General features: G+C 54.2%; 9 protein-coding genes across 9 annotated transcripts; 4 read left to right on the top strand and 5 right to left on the bottom strand.

The window, feature by feature from the left end:
* Positions 1 to 2016: 2016 nt before the first annotated feature.
* Positions 2017 to 5403, top strand: J7T55_013130 (uncharacterized protein; the record flags this gene model as incomplete). The annotated part of the gene is made up of 4 exons (XM_053141788.1): positions 2017 to 2178; positions 2423 to 2966; positions 3030 to 3780; positions 3897 to 5403. The coding sequence occupies 4 exons, from the start codon at positions 2017 to 2019 to the stop codon at positions 5401 to 5403; spliced, it is 2964 nt and encodes a 987-aa protein (XP_052995475.1).
* A 741-nt stretch (positions 5404 to 6144) lies between these two features.
* On the bottom strand, positions 6145 to 8722 carry J7T55_013129 (histidine kinase group protein; the record flags this gene model as incomplete). The annotated part of the gene is made up of 2 exons (XM_053141787.1): positions 6145 to 8290; positions 8460 to 8722. The coding sequence occupies 2 exons, from the start codon at positions 8720 to 8722 to the stop codon at positions 6145 to 6147; spliced, it is 2409 nt and encodes an 802-aa protein (XP_052995474.1).
* Positions 8723 to 10278: 1556 nt separating this feature from the next.
* Positions 10279 to 11966, top strand: J7T55_013128 (uncharacterized protein; the record flags this gene model as incomplete). The annotated part of the gene is made up of 4 exons (XM_053141786.1): positions 10279 to 10344; positions 10414 to 10576; positions 10644 to 10985; positions 11053 to 11966. 4 exons carry the CDS (start codon positions 10279 to 10281, stop codon positions 11964 to 11966), a joined length of 1485 nt encoding a protein of 494 aa, XP_052995473.1.
* Positions 11967 to 12480: 514 nt separating this feature from the next.
* Positions 12481 to 13149, bottom strand: J7T55_013127 (uncharacterized protein; the record flags this gene model as incomplete). Its single annotated transcript, XM_053141784.1, has 1 exon — positions 12481 to 13149. One exon carries the CDS (start codon positions 13147 to 13149, stop codon positions 12481 to 12483), a length of 669 nt encoding a protein of 222 aa, XP_052995472.1.
* Positions 13150 to 14252: 1103 nt separating this feature from the next.
* On the top strand, positions 14253 to 14468 carry J7T55_013126 (uncharacterized protein; the record flags this gene model as incomplete). The annotated part of the gene is made up of 1 exon (XM_053141783.1): positions 14253 to 14468. One exon carries the CDS (start codon positions 14253 to 14255, stop codon positions 14466 to 14468), a length of 216 nt encoding a protein of 71 aa, XP_052995471.1.
* Positions 14469 to 14547: 79 nt separating this feature from the next.
* On the bottom strand, positions 14548 to 14790 carry J7T55_013125 (uncharacterized protein; the record flags this gene model as incomplete). Its single annotated transcript, XM_053141782.1, has 1 exon — positions 14548 to 14790. The coding sequence occupies one exon, from the start codon at positions 14788 to 14790 to the stop codon at positions 14548 to 14550; it is 243 nt and encodes an 80-aa protein (XP_052995470.1).
* A 1661-nt stretch (positions 14791 to 16451) lies between these two features.
* On the bottom strand, positions 16452 to 17816 carry J7T55_013124 (feruloyl esterase B-2; the record flags this gene model as incomplete). Its single annotated transcript, XM_053141781.1, has 1 exon — positions 16452 to 17816. The coding sequence occupies one exon, from the start codon at positions 17814 to 17816 to the stop codon at positions 16452 to 16454; it is 1365 nt and encodes a 454-aa protein (XP_052995469.1).
* Positions 17817 to 19373: 1557 nt separating this feature from the next.
* Positions 19374 to 22123, bottom strand: J7T55_013123 (helicase-like protein; the record flags this gene model as incomplete). The annotated part of the gene is made up of 4 exons (XM_053141780.1): positions 19374 to 19473; positions 19544 to 21210; positions 21315 to 21580; positions 21634 to 22123. 4 exons carry the CDS (start codon positions 22121 to 22123, stop codon positions 19374 to 19376), a joined length of 2523 nt encoding a protein of 840 aa, XP_052995468.1.
* Positions 22124 to 22858: 735 nt separating this feature from the next.
* J7T55_013122 (multisynthetase complex auxiliary component p43) lies at positions 22859 to 24061 on the top strand (the record flags this gene model as incomplete). The annotated part of the gene is made up of 1 exon (XM_053141779.1): positions 22859 to 24061. One exon carries the CDS (start codon positions 22859 to 22861, stop codon positions 24059 to 24061), a length of 1203 nt encoding a protein of 400 aa, XP_052995467.1.
* Between the last annotated feature and the right edge of the window lie 161 nt (positions 24062 to 24222).

The raw sequence follows: 24222 nt of genomic DNA, 5'->3' as shown, positions 1-24222 counted from the left end.
CGTCGTCAGATGAAGCGCAACGGCACAACGTCGGCACCACGGGTGTGCACACCCGGCGGGCCATCACGACACATGACCAAAGCTTAGTAACTTACCAACTTACTTGCACGTATGGCCGGCACACACAGAGAAATGCAGGCCTTGACGACGGTCCAACTGCAGGCTGAACTCTGTTGAACCGGGCAGCCTCGGGCATGTGACGCAATGGAAGTACGAGTGCGTCCAGCCGCCCGGGCTCCGAAAATGATGAGGCTCCATGGGAGGGAGTCGGAATATGGGCGGGCGTGGCCGGAGTATCTCAAGAGTCGCGCGCCGTTTCGTTGGTCCGTGGCCTGATGATCCCAGACCCTGCACGATTCAACTCGAGCAGGAGGCTGGGGCCAAGCTCGTCGGCATATGTCTTTGTCTACGTCCTGCCTGTGCCGTGTGCGCGTCATGACCAGCATGAACGTGGGCAACCCGCCATGCGAAACATATGGCGGTTGAGATGCCCAGGCTAGGACGAACTGTGCACTACAGACTGCGGCCTACAAGTTTCGGGTTGTCGAAGGGACTTCTCTCTTCCGTGGACGTAAGGGGGCGCAGGGTCACAGGGCCCCAGTGCTCAGAAAACCCGAATGCGAGGCAGTTCATCACGTCCACGCGCGTTTCTTGACGCATTTTGACAGATGCTGCCAAGCGACCGAGACGATTCAGTTCACGATTGACGTTCTTGAACAAGGTACCTGGGTAAGAGGACAGACTCCGACAGGGAGAGTTTGCTGGTCCAAGTCATGGCCCCCATCGCCGACACACAGAGGAAAAGACCAGACGTTGCCTAGGTGGTCTGCCCTGGCCTGCCTTGCCCTGGCCTGCCCTGCCCATGACTGTCTCCCCCTACGCTGCATTCTCCAGACCAGACCAAGCAGTCAGTCGTTTAGTCAGTCAGTCAGTCGGTCGGTCGGTCAGTCAGTAGTCAGCATCCAGAATACGGTACGGAGTGCCCGATTTTGATATTTGAGCGGACATACCCTTGCCTTCTAGAAGATTGTCTGGCGACAGGCATTGGGAGCTCCTAAAACAAACTGGCGCCTGTCAAGCCTGTCCAGCAGAGGTGCCAGGCAGGCCTGGCAGGCCAAGCGCAGAGGGGCCCCCCGCTGGGTTTGGGCGTGCTAGCCCTGTTCGGGACTTGAACCTAGGACCTTCCTCGCTTCTCCCTCGTGCAAAGTGGGGCGAGGCTCCACCTGTGCTCCTGCTCCCCACGTTCCTGCGCCTTGAGTCGACCTGACGTCCTGGCAGTTGCTGCCGTATCCCGTGTTTGCCCCGTTGAGAACTGAGAACTGCAGACTGTGGGCATAGTGCTGCTAGTCTAGTCTACTCTAGTTGGTCCATGTACTGCAGTACATAGTCTGTCTACCTTGGTAGCGCCATACCGTACCGTACCGTACCGTACCGCACCGCACCGCGTACCGTCTGCATCGTGTGCAGCCTTGACGAGCAACGCGGATCAGAGCAGAGCAGCAGCAGGCCAACTGCAAGGCAAGGCGAAGCGAAGCATACCAAGGCACACCACCGCCAGCCTAGCAACCTCAACCTCATCCTCGATCTCTTAACCTGTACCACAAGCATAACCAAAACCAACACCACATCCAGACCAGCCCACACGCCCACACCTCCTGGTTGCGTGCCCATCGCCACCGCCTTTCCTCCTCTCCGATCGACCATCTTTGACTTCGGCGCCTCCTTGCTATCCTAGGCCATCACGCAACCCATCCGTCCACCAGAGCACACTCGAGATTCTCCAGCCTTCTGACAATCGACGGCGAACCCCACCCGTTTCCGAACGATCATACATCCTCATGCCTTCAGAACCACGCCCTCCACCATCCTCTCTCGCGCCATAGACATAGCATCCATCTGCTGAACCCGTGCCCGACTGGTCGCCTTGCCCAGTTTGTGAACCACACCCCGTCCCGCGCCGGACCCATTCGAACACCCCTCCCTCTTCCGTCCTCTGAGAAGCTGCAATTCTCGCAAATGGACGCCGCAGATGTCTTTCGGCAAGGGCTCGGTTCCGTAATTCCTCGGCCTCCCCAGTACTTCTACAATCCTCCCGGCCCTCCTCGTTCCTCCCAGCCGCCTCAGTCTGCCCCGCCTCTGCGCAGACCTCCCACATCGCAGAGGGATGATGAGAGCGATGTGAACTCACACCGCATCGCTCATACGCTGACCGCATGCTGCCGTTGCCGACAGGCAAGTAACCTTTCTCTGGCTTGCTCGTGTACCCCGTCTATCTCTATTCTCAGCCGCTATCGTGTACAGGCATGGCTGGCGTCGAGAAGCTGCTGGGCCTGGACCAACTTCACAGTCACTGACCTCCTTCCAATGTGACTGGTGAACTATGTAGAGTAAGGACGAGGCTGACAACATCTCTGCTGTACAGCGCAAAACGAGGTGCGACCCGACGCTCCCAAGATGCCTGCCCTGCGAACGATCCGGCTCCGTGTGCGAATACTTTGATACCACGAGGAATAAGAAGATAAACCGCAATTATGTCGTCCACCTCCAACAAAAGGTCCGCCAGCTGGAGGCGGAGCTGTCCCAGTACACCGACGATGATAACGATCACCCAGAGAGCGCAGAAGATATAGTGCGACCAGGCGGGCTTGTCAAGCTCAGCGAGTCAGACGAGACTCCGCGCTATCTGGGCCCCAGCTCTGGCATAGCTATGACGAGGTTGCTTATGGACCAGGCCAAGCGATACACAGACTCGCAGCGTATATCGGAACTATTTCCTGACGTTCGTGCAAGGAGAATGGATCGTCTTGATAGGATGCAAAGCATCGTCCATATGGGCGCAAGCGTCAGTGGCCCGTCTGGGATGGCTGCCAGGAAGAAGAACTTTCCAATGGTCAGTGAGATTCCGGCCCAGAATCTGCCGGCACGACAGGTGGCAGACAAACTCGTCGAGGTATTTAATTCGAGAGGTAAACATTGCACCCAGATACATGAGGGAATGTTGTCGACTTATCTCACTAACATCGTGATAGCACAATATTTCACGCCGACACTACACGAGAAGCAGTTCGCAACAGATCTGCAAGACGTTTACAATGGCAATACTGACCCGTACAAGAACTTCGTGGTACGCATGGTCCTTGCCATAAGCTTACAAAAGCTCGATATCCAATACGCTGGTCTCGCGGATAGTTATTATGTAGCTGCCATGACGTACTTTGAAGATGTTGTTCGCCCCAAGGATCTCAAGACACTTCAGTGTTTGGTCCTGATTGGTACATATTCGCTTCTGACCCCAACACGGACCGTCGTTTACCATATTATCGGCTTGGCGACAAAGATCTGTCAGCAACTCGGTCTTGCTGACGAAAAGACAATATCCGCTGGATATTCCATGGGACTGATTGACCCTCTTCAGATGGACATGCGTCGCCGAATGAGTTGGATCGTGACTGGCAACGAACTCGGGCTGGCACATTCCATGGGGCGACCCAATGGTTTTGCGAAAGGAGATGACTTCATGGACGTTCAATTCTTCGAGACGGTTGACGACGAGAACATCACCGAGGACGGGATACTGCCCGGCCCCCCGAGCGAGAAGAAATTGGTCGCGATTCATTTCTGCAAGATGCGTATACGCCAGGCTGAGATTCGAAGAGTTCTGTACGAGAAAAAGCGGCCAGAGCCCAAGGATGCTGACAGCCCTGTTTTCATCGACATGGAACGGAAAATCAAGGACTGGATCGATTCGGCTCCAAACGAACCAGTATGGTGCAAACCATGGTAAGGCACCCACTTGACCTGGGTGAAGAGGCACAGTACTGACCAGAGTATAGGTTCACTGGGAGGTATCATACCATGGTTATAAGTTTGCATCGCCCTTCTCCTCAAATTCCGAGGCCTTCGAGTCGATCCGCTTCAATATGTTATGACTCTGCGGTCTATATCATCAACCTCTCCAACCAACAGGTCAAGAAGTCTGCGGTCGATATCACCTGGGTTTTTGTTCTGACTCTGAACATGTCGTTGAATGTTCTCTTGTGGGCTATCTCGTACCGCGAAGTCCGCGAAGTACATCCCAAAGATGACGTGGAGGACATCGTCAATGTTGCGCTGGATGTCATTGACCAGTGTTCTGAACGGTGGCCTGGGACCAAGAATGCATCGCAGCTCTACTCTGTTTTTGGCCGAGCCTGCCTTCAGAGTTATGATACCAACGACGATCCATCGGATTCTTCCATAACGAGTAACTTCACGTCACCTTTACTGGTGGACAATGATTCGCCAGCGACCTCTGAGAACTCAGCACCCACTACAGTATCAAACGGATCAGCATACGCACAGAATCAGCAACGACCTGTGTTCACGCAACCTGTGTTTGGCTACACTGTTGAATCAGCGGAGGACATGAATGTCTTCAACTTTGATTCAAATCCATTCCGGCAACCAACATTCCGCTCCAATTCCATTTTCAAGAATCCCTCGAGCGAGCCAACCGAGGGCCGTCGCCCATCCTTTGGATACTTCCCACCCGATTTCAAGCAACCGTCTCCAGGCGAGCCTCCGCACGCTGGTGAGCACACACAACCTCCGGGCGCAAATCACCCATCGACTCAATCGTCGCCAGTTGGTATGCCGCAAAATCAACTTCCAACACCGCCAGAATCAATGAACACGGCACCAAACACCTTTTCGCCACCACCGACCTCATACTCCGACGCGACTGGGAGCCCTACACCAAAGATGACGTACAGCAGCCCTATGCCGGTTGGTGCAACTCAGCAGCAATCCGTACCGCCAGCGCATATCAAATATGAGCCGGCTCCAGAGGACATGGGATTCGAACCCCCATCAACGCCCAACGCCCAGCCCACACCGCAACAAACACCTCAACAGCCGTCTCATCGCACGCCAACATTTACAGTTCCTCCGCTGCCTCTCCATGTCGTCAATGGCCAAAGGCAGCAGCAGCAGCAGCAGCAGCCACAACAACAGCAACAACATCAAAGACCCTTGCCGCAACAAGCATCACTTGGAGACTGGTTCTCCCCTCCACCGCCATTCATTTCACCGTACGCGTTTAACGGGATGAACTCGCCTCACGGAGTCTGGAATGATTCTGCCGCATCTAATGCAGCCTTCTCAGGGATCATGGGTGGCGGTAGCTACGAAAGCACTAGTCCAACCAGTGTTCCAGGTGGTTTCGGCGGTGGAGGCGGCCATGGTATGCCACAGGGGTTCGGCTTCGCAGCGCAGCGGCACGGAAGCTTGAGTGCTGACCAGCAGATGGAGCTAATGAACATACTCGAGACCGATGGTGTGGGCGAAATTAACAACTTCCTCGGGATGGACTTGAGCGGTCTTGGGGGCGCGCCAGGACCGGATGGGAATATCAGGTGGAGTTGAGCAGAGCAGAATGAGCGTTGTTGAGTTATACTCGTTGTGATGTTCCAGGACGGATACCTACCTGTCTACGCCTGTATATATAGGATATATACGATGCTTGTCAAGGGGAAAGACTGCGCACTTATCCCTGGCTGTCGGTCTCTTTGAGTGATTGGAGGACTACTGTACCCGGAGGATATCTGCCTAGCTTGTGATACCTTATTCACATCGAGTCTGATGACAGCAAAAGTTGTTGTACTCATAGACAATGCCCTGGTGTTGTAACCTTGCCGTGTCATGTGTTTGACTAATGAACGGTCTTGTGCGAGACATCCGTGTCACACATAAATGTGTCGCCATCGTTGCGGTAGAGTTATGGTCTCCGTGCCTCATCTTTTCCGTATGAGTAGGGAGTGGGTGGAGACTGTAAGGTATGGTATCTAGCCAACCTGACTGCAAGTCTTTCCATATTTTGAGTCTGACGAGCCATGGCAAGGGTTGCAGGAAGGAGGCAGAACGGATTGCGGCATGGTCAACGGTAGCTAGCAAGGAATCAAGAGACGATCCAAGTTCTTGCCCAGACGGGGGCTGGGTATGTTTTCAGGTGGAATAAAGAGACAGGGACTGAACATGCAAGGCGGCCTCCCACCAAGGCTAAGATTTTGCAAAGATTATCGTCGTCTACGGGGAGGGAGACACTGAATAGTCTGTCATCTTCTGCAATGTCTGGAATTCTACGCGCGCTGTCTGTGGAGAGCTGTCTCAAGTAGCAGTAACGGCAGCCTTCTTCTTCTTCTTGGAGTGGCCGCTCCCACCGGCCCCCGGAGGGGCCTCGCGGAGCCAGCGCGCCACGGCCGAGGCGCGCTCCGTCAGGATGGGGTACTCGCGGCCCTCGTCCATCGCCCAACGGCGGTGGGCCGTGCCGGGCGAGGGAGGGCGGCCGTTGGAGGACGACGAGGACGGGGCCTTTTCGCTGCCCGTGTCTTGCGGAGCGGGCGAGGCGGGCTTCGGGCTGCCGTTGACAACGGGGACGATGACCCCGTTGGCCCCGCCGCTGCCGTCTCTCCGCTCCGCCCTGAGGTCATCCTCGGCCCTCTTCCGATGCGCGCTGATCGCCGCGCGCAGCGTCGCCTCGTCGCCGACGCGGTCGTCTTCGATGGCACGCATCAGAGCCTGCTGGTTGATTCTCTCACGGTCCTCGTCGTCGATGTCCTTCTTGACCTCCTTCGCCGCTTCGGGCGCGGGGAGGGCTTTCGGGTTGTGCTTAGCAGCGGTGCCGGCGCCGCTGTTCTGGGAGCTCTGCCCAGGGTACAGCGGCGCAGCTGCACACAGGCTTTCCCATGGGATCGCCAGGCCAATCCAGTTCTCGCCCCTGCGGAGAACCTCTATCCAGTCCGCGCGTGCTGGGCTCCGGCTCGCCTGGAACATTGGGTACCCGTCGGCGAGCCGAGCGAGGCGTGCCACCATGTAAGCGTGGCGTTGCAGTTCCTTCGTTGAGGTCTGCACGAGGACGTGACACAGGAGCAAGGCGTGCAGAGCGTCGGTCATGAGTGGATGGTATGTTACCAGCTCCATGGTCGTTCCGACATATGTCGCGTCTGTGCCTGGCTCTGGTCCTGCCAATGTGGCGTCCGTTGGAGGGTAGGGCGGCAAGTCCCCTGGGGGCGTTGCAGCAAAGAGCTCATTCAGGGTATAAACGGTGTGGGCGATTTCGCCACTGGGGGAATCACTGCGTACATGAGAAGCTGGCCGCCTGCCCCTGTTCTTTCCGGCCTTCACTTTCCTAGTGAAGTCCTCGGCGATATCTGTGGGTAAATTAGGCGAATAGTCAAAGTTGGACAGGTAGGCCATGTAGTCCCGCAGCGCCTTCTTGGCATTGGATTTGACAATCTTTCTGGCCTCTAGCACACGCCTCTGTGACTCTCTGTCAGCTGGGGAGAGCTCTGGGGGTGGCGCATCCGTCGCAGGCGTTGATGTTCCTGACCCGGTTGCTTCTGCGGCATCCGCATGGCCTCCAAGACTATCTGCCGACTCTGCGACTGTTTCTTTATCCGTTTCTTTTGATTTGGCGGCCGGTATTGGTAGGAGAGCCTCATTCACATGCAAACAAGCTATGCTTAGATAGACGCCGGCGCGTGCGAACAGTAGTTGGATCTCCAGGCTGCTTGGCTGCTGGTCCTCGTCCAGTTTGACATCCAGCCGCCTACCCCCAGTCTCAACAACTTGGAGCTCCTTCGACTTACCGGCCATGCTGTGGGCTTTATGGGCTCGAAACACTTGTAGAGCCTCGGTCAAATCCCTGGCCGCGCCGTCGTAGTCTTCCTTGAAGACGCGCACAGTCGCCCGTGTGCGCAGAGGTTCGCCCTCGGACTGTTGTCCTGATATCACATCGTCCAGGGTATCCAGGCTCGTTGATTCGGCCAGCTGCCGGCTGGGAATCTTCTCATGGAAAAAGTGCACGTATTTAGCATCCAGGTTGTTTGGGTCTCTCTTTAGCACCAGGCTCGCGACGTCCTCCAGAGCGGATGCGCTCTGCATTGTGGCCACACTACATGCTATCTCGTCTAGGCGGTAGGCCCTGGCCAGTTTCTGGGTGGCCTGTTCCCGTAACTTGTGCTTGCGCTCGGGGCTTAGCTTGGGCTGGTTTCCACCACCAAAGCCCAGCCCCAGAGCGGCAGCAGGATGGGAGTTATTCAGGCTATTTAGAGAGACGACTCCGCTTGCGGCGCGGACGGCGAGGTCGGTCGCATCGTCAACAAGTCGGCGGATCTTGACCAGGTCGTAGAAGACGGCAGGGTCGATGGGGCGGGGGCGAGGGGTGTTGTAGTTGATGTTGACCAGGGTCTCCAGGATCTCGTGGGGAAGCTGTAGCCATGGCCCATGGAAGGACGAGATATAGCGCCAGTGCCTGGGGGTTCATTGATCAGCAATTGGGCTTGGCGCATGGAGAGGTCAGGTGTGGGTTGTCCAACGGAGGAGCGCAGCGCAAGAGAGGGATTCTGTCGCGAACACCCCGCGCAACAAGTCTCGGGTGTCATTGGAAGTGCGACAGCGAGCAGCAGGAGGGATTGACTGACTTGTTTCGACATATAATCAAGGCAGGAGAAGCCGGCGGCTGGGGCAGTGCATGCGCAACGTTCCTGGACTTGGAGCTCGAGGTGGTGGCGGTGCTAGTGGTGGTTGTGGTTGTGGTTGTGGTTGTGGTTGTGAGGGCATCTTTCTTGGAGGCAGAGGCGGGACCCTCCGCACCCACGCCCTGCGCAAGAGGTGCGACGACACTGCCGCTGCCATTGCCCCCGTCTGGCGCGTCCTTTCTCTGCTTGTTCTTCTTCCTGGCCATTCTAGAGGCAGATTGAAGCAGGAGCAAAAGCTCTGGGGCGCGGGTGGCTTCAAGATTCAGAGGCAAAGGAGGTAGCTTCCGAGGCGCATAGCTACGGTAGCAGCAGCACGGCAGCACAGCAGTTCGCAGTAGCACCACTCGATTGACCGACGTTGGATTCCCGGGACCCTGCCCAAAAAAAAAAATCGGAGTCGCGGTTTGTTCCTGGAACACGCCGTCGAAGCTTTCGGCAAGGCGCATCGCTTAGCACGTTACCGAGGCAGGGAGACGCCTTGCCGTTGACGAGTTAGTGCTCTATATATTCGTGCACTTAATATACCTCTTGAGCCCAGCTGAGCCCAGGTATTCCGGTTTCCAGGCGGCGTGCTGCTCGCTCGCATTCTCTTGTCAACTTCCAACGGTCTAGTTTACCGTACTAAACACAACGTCGCCCAGTTGCTCGGCACTCAGGCGCCACAGTCACAGTGTGTCCGGAAGCCACTCCACTGCCCCTGTACAGAACAATTTTCAGCCAGTCCAGGTGTGGACGTCTAACTCGATGATGAGCACACCGTCCTGTGCGAGACCGGTGGGATAACATCTGTGTAGGATGAGTCCTGTCTTGCGCCGTCGTCTACCAGTCTTCGCGGGCTAAATACATGCTTCTGCATCGTTAGCTTTTTCTCGATCCCTTGTCCATACACTCAGGAGTTCGAGTGCCAGTGCAAACAAAGCCTTGGGACGCCCCCCCCCCCCCTTGCGAGCTGTCATTGCCCCCCTGCACGGTCGACTGCAAGCTGGAAGAGAGGTGCAACTTTTGAATGGATGGATGGCATGGGATAGTCCTACAGTACACGGATCATTCATTTGGGGCCGTTCCCTGCACGCAGGTGTGCAACTGCTCGATTCGTCTACTGACAGTGGCGAGACGTTCTCACGGACACCTCCTACCCCTTGCTCCAGTACATATGCACACACGCTGTAGCCTCAGTCCTCCGTCTGCATGTGCGAGTCAACGACAGGCCCCAACGGGAAGGTCATTCGTTGAACAAGCAGCCAGATCTGCCTATGCAAGATGCTGTCAGGGTGAAGGGTGAAGGGTGGGCAAATGAAGGCATAGGCTCCGAATATTGATCCTTCGATGCAGGCAAAGCCCGCGATCCCCGTCCACCAAAAGCTGGGCCGCTCCGCGTCGGTTCCGGTCACTAACGCACGCAACCTTGGCCCAAATCTCCCCGTCGCTTCCTGCAGCACAAGTGCACACGGCATCTATGAGGATGTTGCAGCTGTGCTGCTTGTTCGCAGACCTGCTGTCAGACCGTCATCATCACGGCCTTCAGCCTCCCAAGCCCAGTGGCGTGATAGCACCATGCAGTCCTCGGCCCTCTTGCTTGAGGCTGACACTGACCGACCGCTCCTCTGGTGTCACAGTAGCTAGTAAATAACAAACAGACGGCAAGGGGCATGAACTAGACTATAAGAGCGATGCTCACTCCCTCAAGCGCCCGTTGACTCGGATGCCCCGGCCCTCAGTCAACTCCTTTCTCCGGTAGTCCCCACCCCCCCTTACTTGCAGGATGTCCCCAATCAACCAGGTCAAGACCTTGTCTCTAAGCAGCGTTGGCCTACTTGGATTGGCCACTGTGAGTTCCTTCCTCGAAGCTCACCCGTCGAGCGTTGCTGTCATGGCCAGCAGCTGACAGTCGGAGCAGATCACGATTTACCTCCTGGCCAAGTGCGCACATCTGCTCTTCTTCCACCCCCTCGCAAAATACCCTGGCCCAAGGCTTGCTGCTGTTACGCAGCTTTGGCAGATATGGCTTGCCTTCACCGGCCGACAGTGCTTCATTATGACAGACCTCCACAGAAAGTATGGTGTGTTAGCTTCTCGTCCATGCCAACAGCCTACTTGGCGCCGTCGTAAACTGACCACTCTGCCCAGGTGATGTTGTCCGCGTGGGCCCCAACTCTCTGTCCTTCTCAACGCCACAATCATACCGTGATATCTACGGACACGTGACGCACGGCAAGAAGAGGTTTCTAAAGGCGAAGTGGTACGAGGCGGATGAGCCGCGCATCGTCAGGGTGCGCGATCCGGTCGTTCACACCGAGCAGAGGAAGACCCTTTCGCACGCCTTCAGTGCCCGTGCCCTGCGGGACCAGGAAGACGTCTTCCACAGATATGTTGATCTCCTGCTGAAGCAGCTTGACACACTTGGGGCAGGAGGCACGGTAGCCGTAAATGCTACTGAGGTTTGGAATTGGCTCACTTTCGATGCTATAGGTCAGTTTTCCCCGGGAGTTTCCAACGGTCTTGTCGCAAGGCCTGAGTCGCTAAGCATGGTCCGCAGGGGATTTGGCATTTGGCGAGCCATTTGGCTGCCTCTCTGGAGGGTCTAGCCACGAAGTCAGCATCAACTTCGATTATCTCATGTACTCGGCTGGACGAAGGGCGGCCCGGAATCTAGGCCCTGTGGTGGGCGGTCTCTTCTTGCGCTGGTGCTTCACGAAACGCATGATCGAGAATCACGACGAGCACATAAGATTGGGGAAGGACAAAGCAAGGAGGCGTATCGAACGTGGCAGACTGGGCCGGCACGATTTCTTCGACCACCTTATTAAGAACGGGAGCCTGACGGAGGATGCGCTGATGGGTAATGCGGATACGCTGATCATCGCTGGATCGGAGACCACCGCCACGGCTCTCTCTGGACTCACTTGGTACCTTCTCAACAACCCGTCCTGTCTTGCGCAGCTCACCCACGAGATTCGAGGGGCCTACAGCTCCCTCGACGATATCACGGGCGACTCCACCGCCGAACTACCATACCTCCATGGGTGCATAGAGGAGGGGCTACGAGTCTTCCCACCTCTGGCATTCGGCCTACCCCGCGACTGCCCCGGTGCGGTCATCGACGGCCATTTCATCCCCGAAGGAACAGTCGTGGCCAATGAGAACTACGCAATGGCTTTCGATCCCCGATACTGGATCGATCCCACGTCGTTCAGGCCGGAGCGCTGGATTGGCGAAGGCTTCGCCAAGGATGACAAGAGGGCCTTCCAGCCCTTTTCTTGCGGGCCTCGAGGGTGCTTGGGAATCAATCTGGCGTATCTAGAGATGAGGATCTCGCTGGCCAAGCTGTTGTGGGCGTTTGATCTCGAGTCAGATACGGACATTGAGGATTGGAATAGCGCGTGCAAAAATCACATTCTGTGGAAGAAGCCGGATCTAAACGTCAAGTTCCATCCGCGCGTGGCCATTTAGTCAGACTCTTGAGCTGAAATTTGTGATGGAAGGTATCTCAGACACGATCGAATGGATAGAGGTTGAAACCTGTCACATCTGCTTTCCAGGAATCAAGATATGTAAGATTCATTTCAGTTGGGTATTGTTTCTCATTCATGATGAGCTATGCTGCTGTATCTTCCTCTTTCCTGTCGAGGCCTTGCAGCAGATGTCCTCCTCAGCAGTGAACTGTCGTGTGTGGATATCCATCCCTCACGACAGGTCTTCCAGTTCTGCAATCGCTTTCCAATCGACAAACTGGCCATCGCCCTGCAACAGACTTCATTTCCGTGCTCCCAGTACCTCCAGCTTTTCCACTTGATGGCGTCGAATTGCACACTTTTTTTGTCGTGTTTTCTCTTTCCTTTTCTTTTCTTAGTTTCCGAGCCCTCGCGAAGTCGAACATGATGTGTCGACGTGTAGGCTGAGCTTGCCAATGGTCGCGTGCTCTCGAATTCTTCAAGGTCAGTCATTGCGAGAAGACCCAACATCTTTAGGAGGTGGCCAGAGGCAGATCGTTTGGTCGTCCAACGATCGAATTGAAGACAGCGACTTTGCCGCTGGAGATGTCACCCTTCTGCATCTGTCGCTCCATCGCGACATCGAACAGCGCCAGCTGATGCTGAATTGGGAGAACCTGAAGAATGTCCTGCAGCTCGTCGCGGCCAGACTCGACGACGAAGTTCTCTGGGTTGGAAACGCCGTAGCTCTGCATGTCGTCCGACATCTTGTCCCATGCCTGGCCCAGGTTAGCTCGCAGCGTGCTTTTGTAGCCACGGTACCAGGCCTTGAAGGCACGACGGTTCTGCTGGTTATGGGGGCCGACATCGTTGATCATCCGCTGGACGGCCGGGCTCAGACGTCGTCGGCGTCGAGGGGGAGTACCGATAACATGGTGACCAGTAGGAGGGCCGAGCTGTGGCTGGAAGACTTGCGATTGGACGACCTGTGTCTGGACGACCTGTGGCTGGATGACCTGTGGCTGGATGACCTGCGGATGATTTCCAGGATTCGGGTTGAGGACTTGGGCAGCGACGTTGGCGGCGGCGGCATTGCTCTGAGGCTGGTGAAGCGCCACCGACTGCTGCTGCAGCTCAATCCGGCGAAGTCTCGTGAGGTTCTGGAGATTCTGGAGCTGCTGTGGGGTCAGGTTGAACGCCATGTTGAGGTTTTCGATTGAGGGGGCGAGAAGAGCGAAGTTGGGTCAAAATGACAATGAACAAAAGGCGTTGCCGACGACGAAGGGTGCTGACGAGGACGACGGGTCGATGGTGACTACCAGAGCCACCTTTTTGTTGCAGGACAAGAGAATTCACAACTGAAATTGGTGTGGTTGAGCGATGCTGAAGGAATCCGTTCGTTGCAAATGAAGGGAGCGAGGTTGACGAAGTTGCCGACCACTTTGGGACGAAGGTAGCCCAGGGCTTTTTGGTGGCTGGGAAAGAAAAGCCGTGGCACAATTTTGAGATTCAAGTTTTTCAAAAATATCAAAGTTTCAATTCATCAGATGAAAGCTGAAGTCGAGGCCGTCCGCTCTCGCAAGGGCGTATGAGATGACTGTGGCAGCGGCCCACAAGGGGAACGGGAAATCACTCAAACCACCTGTGGCTTCCAACATGATAAAATGTATATTCCTGATCTGAAATAGGTTTCGAAATACCTTTGTATCTACATTTGATCTCAGCTCCATAGGAGCTGAGAATCTGTCAAGGCGATCAGTGTTGTCTACCCACAGACTATCTTACGCTCGGCCATCGATACTGTTTGCTTGCACATAACACGCATCACTCTTTTTGCGCGCGCATCATAGTGGTTTACGAGGCTTCTCATAATTATCATTGCAAGGATTTATGATCTCAAGGGTAGTCTAATAAGGTTGAGCGAGTTTGGAATGTCTATTTCATGAAAGGCTGAGAGGCTGCAGAGAGATACAAGATACAATTGCCAAGCAACTTACTGATAATTAGAGCACGGCTTCGTTTGCTATTGAATCTCGCCCCAGCTCCGAAGCGGATAAGATTCTACATTTGTTACTGTCACTCATTCCTCCATCTTGTCCTGGAAGCAGCACCTTCACTACAGAGGGGCTTGAGGCTTTTGTGCGAAGCGATTGACTCAATGCCTCTCTTCTCAAGACAGGAGCCAGTTACTTAATTCACATACTCGTCCAAGAATGCCGGTCCTCGAAGCAGCGTCGGCCCGCTGCTATCATCAGCACCAGTTCAATCCTCCGTCCCACATCCTGTGGGACGATCGTCACTCACTATGCCTCCTATCTCGGACCCAACCTCCATACAGCAAGAATTTTCATCGGCAATTTCTGTCTTTGCAAGCATACAGCCCACCGTGTCCTTCGAGAAGGTGCCCAACGAGATACACGTCGTGATCTACATCAAACGGCCACGCCTAAGGACCTCTATACGACCCTTCGAATTAGCCCGATCGCTCTCAGCGCGTTACTGGGTTGCCGCGAAGGCATAACTTGCTCAGTTATCGAGCGCCATATTCCACAAGAAATCTCCTGTGAGTATATGACCTTGTTGTTGGCCCCGAATGACGCCTACTCCAACTTCGTGCCTTCGTTGTATGTCAACCCCGTTCCCTTCACCGATTCACTAGGAGCTAACAAAGTGAGCGTCGTGACGATGAAATGCGAGAGGTCGGCGCGGATTATCCTACGACGAACAATAGAGGCAGGATCAGCTACATGGATGCAGGTGCTGTTGAAGATGACCGACTTCTCGCCTCTTGGACCTGTGGCTCCCTGGCCTCCTGCCGTCTCGGTCGGGTTGGCTAGTGGCATATCAATGCAGTGGGCTGATATCATGACCTGCCTTGGCCTAAAGTTCCCCCAGGGAATCTTTCATGAGTTAGACGTACTTGGACAATCTCAGCATCCTCATTCCGTCCCCGCGAAGGACAAGATGAAGGTGGTTGGCGTATGTAAATTGGGCAGCAGAGAGAGGCCTTGAGATATTGCGTAATGGATAGGAATGCCGAGGACAGCAAGTCCAATCTCTCGACTTGAATTGTAAAATGTTCATGGGTGTGGATCAGCGTCAATCTCGTCTCTGTGAAAGCTCAAAGTTGCGCGTAACGTGTTGGTTCAAATTGATGCTTCGGATTTCAAAGCACTGCCACCAGCGCCATCAACATTGCTACAGCCCTAACGGTACCATTATTACCTTCGCCGCTGCCGATACCCGTAGCTCTCACCTGGCTAGAGTCAGCACAGCACCGTTGGAAGACAATTTTGGGGTGAAGATAGAGTCCAGCTGTCCGTCGAGGAGAGGAGTCAGGCCGTTACTTATTGTCGGCGCCTAACTCGAGTCAAGGCAGCACCACCCAAATATTATCTTCCGCCGTTTCAGCTATTGGGCCGTTGGAGTCTTGGTTCAATTACTGCGATTGATGACCCTCAGTGGATGGGGGTAGTTGACAAAGACCACATTGATGACCACTTCTGTTTTTCCAAGGAAGCAAGTATGTATTCAAGGTGCAAGACAATAGCTCCCATCACCCGACAGAAAATGAAAATCAGGGCTGAAAAGCTTCAAAAAAGGTAGGAACCTTGCCCAAGATGCCCACGTTCTGCATCGCCAACGATTGTATGCAAATCACACCCCTCCCCAGAATTCGTTGCCCAGTTGACGTGGGCGGGAGTTGAACTGTGACTGCGCAAGGCGTGCGATGACCCTCTCGCCTAGGCCCAGCTTAAACAGAAGAGTCTAACCGCTACACCACAGAACCTTGCTTCTACTCCATGTGAATCCATTTAAGTGTACATGCCTCGCGGTCTGAGATGACTTGTTTTTGGCCGGGGGCGCATTGGTAGCCCCCAGACATGGCTTCACTGACCTCAAGAGACCATGGATCCAGATCAAGCTCTACCACACAGAAGGGGAATAAGGTAGTTTGTGCGACTAGTTGACTGCTCTTGACCAGAGAAAGCTACGGCTGGGTTCTGATAAGCTCATAAATCAGGGGCGAACTGGGCTGAGACCGCATAAGTAGATCTAAGCTTTACAAATTTGTCAATCCAAGACAGGATCCTCGTTTGACAGCAGACTTTCTTTCACAGATAGTTCCTGGCCTTTGGACAATTCCTCAGATACCAGAAAACAAGCTTTGAATAGGAACGCCATCACCTGGAGCTTTCGTTGGAACAGCCATTTTTGATCGTGTAATTTTACATTATTTTGTTCGGGTTGACGAACTTCCAAACTAACATGAAAGGCCTAGTCCCTGATAGTTGTTACGACTCATTTTGGAGGAACATACCACCGGTTACTGTCTACATGTAAGCTGTTTTCGATGTGGGCTCTCTGCTCAGGCGCCTGAGGACAGGGGTCTTCCTAATTTGTCCTTCAGAGGTTACATTTTTGCCGGAGAAGCTATCGTTGAGGTTCACAAGTCCTGCGTAACTTCTCAGCACGGCCATCATTGCCGCCCATATTCGCCCCTTCAGTGCTCATGGTGGCTCACAGCCTGCTTTTTCAAAGGCCCAGGAGCATCAAATCGCTTCTTTTTCCGTTTTACCACTTCGATGTCGACCACTGTGGATTCAGATTCAAGGTGAAGCTGGTCCGTGGTATCTCCGTCATGCTTCCGCTTCTGTTGCAACGCTTTCGATTGATCGGACACAGAGGCATGGAGTATCCCAATGTTCTTGGGATCAAGTTGAGACTGTCGTATTGGAAGGGCGATCTTCGAGACATGAGATCCCGTTTGCAGGTTTGTCATTGGTTTGATCGTGTCAGCCACATTTGCCTTGACCCAGGTGTCATAGAACCACGGCCTTGTGGGCATCAACCCACGTTCTTCTGATGGGATCAAAGAGCCCAACTCTGCAAAAAGCCTCCATGTGACGCTGGAATCTGCAAGAGTGCGTCGCAAAGTGTTCGATCTCTGCTCAACACGTTCTGAGACAGAGTCCTTCGATGGAACACTGCGTAGAGGTGTCTTGATGAAATTGTACATGATGTAGCGGTCGATGAGCTCGATGAGCAATGACGTGAGAGGGTCCTGTGGGTCCTGAGGCAGCCGTCCCCTTTGCAGAGTATTGGCGATTTCGTAGATTCGCGCATTCTTGTAGATAGTGAGCACAGAGAGCAGAATCTCACAATGACCCTTGTGTTTGGCAGTGATTCCAATGTCTTGTTGCAACTGAGACATGACCCGGTGCTTGCTTTCGGCCAGATTATTGTATGACTTGGGGGTCAGGCAATCCTCGTACAAGACGTGGGCTTGGAACGCCACAATAAGATTCTTCTTCACCCACACTGCGTAGTCCGTATCCTTGTCTGACATCGCAAAGCGCTCATCAAACAAATACTGCCGGATGACGCCGTCGATATATCCCACGTTGGTGACGCCTTCGAATGTCAAGAACTTATCCGCGTCGGAAATAGTCTTGCCGTTGATCATGAATGGGGATCCGTCAATGCTCCCATCGAATTGAGGGGTACGATCGTCATTGTTGTCGTCTTCGTTATTGAAGTTTTCTAGAGGCTGGTCGACCGATTCTGCGGGCTTGAAGGTGGTGTCTGAGACCACAGTGGACAGGTCATCGTCGTCTTCTTCTTCGTCTTCGTCTTCGTCGAGGTAGACAGGATGCCGAGAGGCGACGTTAACGCGGGAGCTTAGCTTTCCCACGCCACTCCCGACTATAGAGTAGACATCTTCGAACCGATCGGGCATAGTGAGTCTGGTGCTTGAGTATAGTCCAAGGGGCAGAGCGCTCCTGGGTGGTACCTGGAACCCACGCTGGAGGGATTCGCGAGCCTCCTTTTGCTTCTTGCGAATACGGTGGCGAGTTTTGCGCCCCATGCCGACTGTAAAAGAAGCTATGCTTGTTGTCAGATGCAAATGACAGATTCAGTTCGGCCAACACGACAGGTAAAGTCAGCAAACCGAGAGGACAGACCATCACGACGGACTGCCGCCGAAGAACTCCCCAGGCCGTCCAATTGACGCAAAAAGGACGTGATGGAGAAGTTGGACAATGTGAAAAGAAGGAATGGTGGTGGAATTGAGAAACTACAAAGGCTGAAAACGACGCAGAGGTGTTTGTCTTACCGTCAAGGTTTGATTGAAGTGAAGTCTCGAACGTGAGTGACAAGCAAGTTGAAGGAATTACAGCAGGCCGCTTGACGACAAAGCTTGATCATTCAAAAGTGAAACGAAGGATGGCGCGAGGGACAGAGTATCCTTTCTCAACCAAAGTGGAAGAATTGGTGCGAAAAGCTTTGAAGCTCGACCCAGGTTTGGGACAACTTCGATGTTGGCGGTGGGGGTTGGAGTGCGTAAGGCTGAGCAAGACCTTACCTCGGTGGAAAACTTGATAGGCTTTCCACGTTTGCATGGATCGACTCGATAACGACCAGATGCAAAAGCCTTGCTGGAGGGGCCAACAAGTGGCACCAGGGGATGAGGTCGATCCTCAACTGAATTATGAATCAAACGCAGCTGTTGTTCTCGGAGGAGGCACGTTTGTGTACGGACCGCGCTCGGCATGCGGACTCGTTGTTACGAGCAGGAGACAAAGTGGGCAATGAGGGCTCAGGGAAAGGAGAGAGATCGATGATGCTGCTAGATGAGACATTAAAAGCCATGAGACAGCCATTCTGCTGTATTCACTGAAAAGTAAGGGACAACGGGAAACATACGGCACTAGTTGAACATGTGTATGAAAGATCTGCTGGTCATCTGGGGGCTTCTTCTATTCCTACATCTGATGATATCTCATGTGAAAGCCATGAGATGAGGCAATACAACCCTTTTCGTCATTTTGCACAGCGACTGTACCCTGCAACTCTTGTTTTGAAGCAGCCAGGGATTGCAGCATTCATTGCCAGGACTACCACACACGAAAGCCACTTTTCCGAAGCCAAAAACACATAAGACCAGTCAGACCAAATATTGTACATACCCAAGACGAGTCCCCTGACCATTACCGCTGCAATGAGACATCGGCCAAGGCGTGCTGGCGAGCTCAGGATGGTGATTAATTCAAGGAAACAGCCACATTGCCTTTTGACTGTGAATTTGCAAGAGATGTTGTAGACACAGCAGGCAGCGAGCTCCCTGGACGAAATCTGGACTGTATGAAGTGCGTCTTATGAAGCTGATAGCCACAAACAAGGAACCAAGATCACATAAAAACTCCGTTGTGACCTGTTGTGTGTTCCGGCACAGCTAGAAGTCTCTGATCAAGAGTTATAACAAGTGACAAGTTCTCGACTTGTATAAATACTGCTCGAGACGATAAACAATCGTTGCGCTAGCGGCGCAGCGCAACCAGCTCATCCAAGAAGACCTTGCTCAGTGGCACAGACGAGCCGGATATTATGCGATTGAATAATTGAGCGAAGCCTGTGCCTCATCTCAACCCATGGTGGCAAGGCCCTTAGCACCAGTTTCAACAACTGTGAATCCATCCGCATTACCGGCACCTGCTGCAGCACGGTCATACGCGGCGTCACTCCTAAAGAATTATATTAGTCCATCTTCCGGCCAATGACAATCAGCAAAGTGAAGTAGTGACCACAGCTTACCTGTCGCACAGTATGTCCAGGTCCGCATCGCTGAGAATGGTTTTGTCGCCTGAGAACCTGAATACCTCACCATCCTTGAGCAGGAGTGAGCGCAGGGTCTCCTTGTCCAGGCCCTCGTTGAGATCCTTTTTCTGGCCCAAGTTCTTGAAACTACCCTTCTTGATCACGAGCTTCTCGAGACGCCGCTTGGCGTCAGCACTCATGAGCAGGTCCTCCTCTACTGTCCCCTTTGTCGCGAGCCGATATACGATCACGGGTCGGGTTTGGCCGATTCTATGTGCTCGATCCTGAGCTTGTAAATCTTGTTGTGGATTCCAATCAGAATCAAACAGGATGACCGTGTCTGCGCTGGCAAGGTTGATGCCCTGGCCTCCTGCACGTGTTGTCAAGATGAACAACTTGCACTCTGGATTGTTGTTGAATTCCTCAATCTGAGCCTGCCGATCTTGGTGCGAGACGTTGCCACTGATCCGGCAAGTGTTCCAACCACGAAGCTCGGCACAGTAATCCCACAAGATATCTAGTTGTGTGGAAAACTGGGAAAAGATAAGAACCTTACTGCCCCTCTCAAACAGCGCAGGAAGGAGGCGATCAAGAAGTAGCATCTTTCCCGATGAGGTAACGATGCTCTCATCAATGTCCTCCGCATTTGGCCAGGGGTTGTAGAAGTTGTGGGGTGAATTGCAGGTGAGCCGCAACTGCATCAAGTCATTTCCAAGCTTCTTGTGGGATATTTCTTTCTTGGCGAGCTCGAGGGTTGCAGCTCGCTCCATCTCCTCGGTGGATTCAGGAGTGGATATGGTCTCGGCCTCATTATCTTCAGCATACTCCTGTGCGAGTTTTGCCTCAAATTCGTCGTCGGACAGCTCGTCATCGTCGGACTCGTTCAGTTTCATCGAACGTCGAGTGACCTTGCGTGAGCGACCCCTAGCGGATTTCGCTGGGGTCGAGTCTTTAGTGGTTCGCGTAGTCTTAGGGGTGGAAGTCTCGGAGGTAGGTGGTTCCTTTCGCTTTGTGGTGTTGCCATTTGGCTTGGTCGCATTCTTAGCCGGCCTGCCTCTCTTCTTGGGTTGTCCCATCAAGAGCGAAAATGCATTCTTGGTCTTTCCAGCTGAATCACTGTCCACGTCTTTCTCGGTCTTGACAACACTGACGGATCGTGACGAGCTCGGTGTGGCTTTCCTAGATCCGGCCGGTGTGTTCGTGGTCCCCGTCAGTCTCTCGACAACCTTCTGCTCGAGATATGCTCTGGTGTCTGCCTTTTTGTTCGTAATGACGTTGTAGAGATCCGTCTGCTCCTTCGTCATTGGAGCGTAAAGAACGTACTCTCGTTTTTTGGGGAGATAGTTGGCAACGTCGGCTTTGACACGACGGAGCAGCAATGGTTGAAGCACAGTGTGGATCTTCTTCACCAAATCCTGTTTGGTCTTGTCCTCAATAAACTGCTCAGTACCTTCTTCATCTTGGAGATCACTAAAATCAAACCAGGTTTCAAAAGCTTCCCAGTCAGTGAAGATCCTCGGCATCAGGAAATGAAGCAGAGACCACAATTCCTTGAGATTGTTCTGCAAAGGAGTGCCTGTTATGAGGAAACGAGTCGCACTACGAAACTTGCAAATTTCCTGGAACAGGCGAGCCTCAGCGTTCTTCAGGCGGTGCCCCTCATCCTGCACTCAAGTTAGCAGGATGACTTGTAACAGGAAATAGTGCGACTTGCGATGATGATAAATTCCCACTCTATTCTGGACAAAAATGAGCTGTCTCTTATTACCATCTCATAACTTGTGCAGACCACAGGAAATCGATCAGTAGGTTTGCCCTTTTTGTCCAAATACGGAAACATCTTGGTGCTTCGCAGCTTTTGACGTTCTGAAGGAGTACCGTGGTACATCAAAACTGGAATGGAAGGCGCCCATTTCTTAAACTCAGCGATCCAGTTGGACAAAGTACTAAGCGGTGCAATGATGATGTGCGGGCCAAGGTAGTTTTCCTGTTCGCGAAGCAGGCCAATGATGCCGATGGTCTGGATCGTCTTGCCTGTCTGGGGTCAGTTTTTTTTTCACTTGTCACCCTATTGAAGCAGAGCTTACCCAAGCCCATCTCGTCAGCCAGGATGCCACTCATGCCCTGTAAGCAAACTTCGTACATCCACGAAACACCTTCCAACTGGTAGTCTCGCATTGTACCTCCCACCAGACACTTGGGCTGTGCAGCCATTTGGAGATCATGGTCACCAAGTGTCTCGCCGTCAAGAGCCGTGCCGACTCGGCCCAGAACACTGGTTTTGCCACGTAATATGTCAGCAAAAGCGGCGCTCTGCCTGAGTAGATTATCAAGCTCTTTGGCTTTTGCCTCTCTTTGAGCCTTCGTGACCGCCTTTCTCTTGCGCTTGAGTGATGCCTTGCGTTTATTCTCGGCCTCAAGATTGCGCTCCAGCGCCTTGGCTTCCTCGCGCTCAAGGCTATCTTGGGGGGCAGCTTCGTCCTTGGGTGGCTCAGCTGGGGGGGACGAGGGCGGGCTGCTGTCGGGATGTCCGGCAGGAGATGCCCCATCAATCGAAGAGGACGAATCCACAGCCATTGCGAATGATGAGTACCGCCAATTAAATTGAGGAATTGAGAGCGTTGGAGTACTGAAGCAGTTCAAGCCTGCGCGTGGTGGTGACGAAAACGGTCAGGTTCGCCACTTGCGCGGTTGACTGGGTCAGGTCGCGTTCGGAAGGTGAGGCGCGAATGCAAAACGTGGTACGAAAGTGGCAATCAAGGTATGAGATGGTCTAAGAATGCAACAAAAGTTCCCCAATTCGATATATAAAGCACAGGCAAGAGTGGGGTCAACTAATTGTGTTCATGGCTGTGACGGGGGCGAGGGTGCGAGGCGGACTGAGACCAGATGCTGCAAAGAAAGGAAATAAATGAATGACATAATAGAGTCCCTGCACGCAGCAGCACGAAGCAGCACGCCCCAGACAAGACGCGACCTGAACGCGTCGGCGCATGATTTTTTGATTGACAATGGTGCCTTAGTCAGCGGACAGGGGTAGGACTGACAGGGGGAGGAGGGGAGGAGGGGGAGGGGCAGCTCTTTGAAAATCCAGAGCTCGAGAAGTTCGACTCATACTGTTTGATTTAACCCCGCCAGCTCAGCACCACTACCTAACACTCACCACCACCAGCATTCAACGTCCAAAAGCTTGAGGTCTACTCCTCAGCTCACCCAGCCAAACTGTTCTCCCTCCGTCTCGCTCGTCCAGCGCTTCGAAGCGTGTCGATTCCCCGCCAATTCTCAACAAGCACCTCCTTCGCAAACAGGATCATGGCCGCCATCGCCTCCCAGTCCTACACTCCCACCGAGGAGGCTGAGATCCAGCAATGGCTCACCACCGCCGAGCGCCTCAAGTCCCCCAATGCGGAGTCTTCTTCCATCCTTGAGGCCCTCAACACCCACCTCGCCTCCCGCACCACCCTGCTCGGCACAAAGCCCTCCAAGGCCGACGTCGAGATCTACAACGTCCTCGCCCCTACCGTCAAGGGCTGGACCCCCGAGGAGCGTACCGGCGAGAAGGGACACCCCAACATTGTGCGCCACGTCGACTTCGTGCAGAACTCGGCCCTGTTCGGCCTGAGCATCCCTGACGGCGACAAGGTCAAGGTCGACACCGAGGAGATCCTCTACGTGAAGCCGCCCGTCGACGTCAAGGCCGAGAAGGAACGTCTCAAGAAGGAGAAGGCCGCCAAGGCCGCCGCCGAGGCGGGTGGCGAGCAGAAGACCCTCGTGGACCGCACCAAGGAGAAGGCCGCCGAGGTCAAGGACGCCGTGGTTGCCGCCGTCGCGGGCGAGGGCGCCCAGCAGGGCGGCAAGAAGAAGGAGAAGAAGGAGAAGCAGCCCAAGCAGCAGAAGCCGCCCGCCGCTCCTGCCGCGCCCCTGTCCCCCGCGCTGATCGATCTGCGCGTCGGCCACATCCTTAAGGCGATCAAGCATCCTGAGGCCGACTCCCTGTACGTCTCGACAATTGCCATGGGCGACCCCGCCGGCACGACCGACACGGAGGAGTACGAGGGCCAGGTCGTGCGGACCGTGTGCTCGGGTCTGAATGGCCTGGTGCCACTGGAGGAGATGCAGGGCCGCAAGGTCGTGGTGGTGTGCAACCTGAAGCCCGTCAAGATGCGCGGCATCAAGTCCTCCGCCATGGTGCTCGCCGCAAGCCCCAAGGTCAAGGAGGGCGAGGCCGACGACCACAAGGGACCCGTCGAGCTGGTCAACCCGCCCGCGGACGCCAAGGCCGGCGAGCGCGTCTACTTTGACGGATGGAAGGGCGAGCCAGAGAAGCAGCTGAACCCCAAGAAGAAGGTCTGGGAGACATTCCAGCCCGGCTTCACCACCACCGACTCCCTGGAGGTGGCGTTCGATGCCGGTGTTGTGGAGCAGCTCGAGGGTAAGAGTGGTATCGGCAAGTTGCTCACAGAGTCTGGCGGTGTGTGCACAGTCAAGACCCTGCAGAACGCGACTGTCCGATAAGCTGGCCTGTGTGATTTCTGTGACATCTGGGCAGGATTTTGGACTGCAGAAAGCAGAAAAGCATGTTGATCTAGATAGAATTCAGCAAAGTCAAGAAAGAATAAAGCTCTCGGCCACCCCACCAAAAACAAATGACTTGACACTATCCTTGGCATCATTGC

This window comes from Diaporthe amygdali (assembly GCF_026229845.1).
Source record: "Diaporthe amygdali strain CAA958 chromosome Unknown NODE_9_length_1275696_cov_64_842800, whole genome shotgun sequence".
In the NCBI taxonomy this organism is placed as follows: domain Eukaryota; kingdom Fungi; phylum Ascomycota; class Sordariomycetes; order Diaporthales; family Diaporthaceae; genus Diaporthe; species Diaporthe amygdali.
This window is presented reverse-complemented; position numbering and strand designations above follow the sequence as displayed.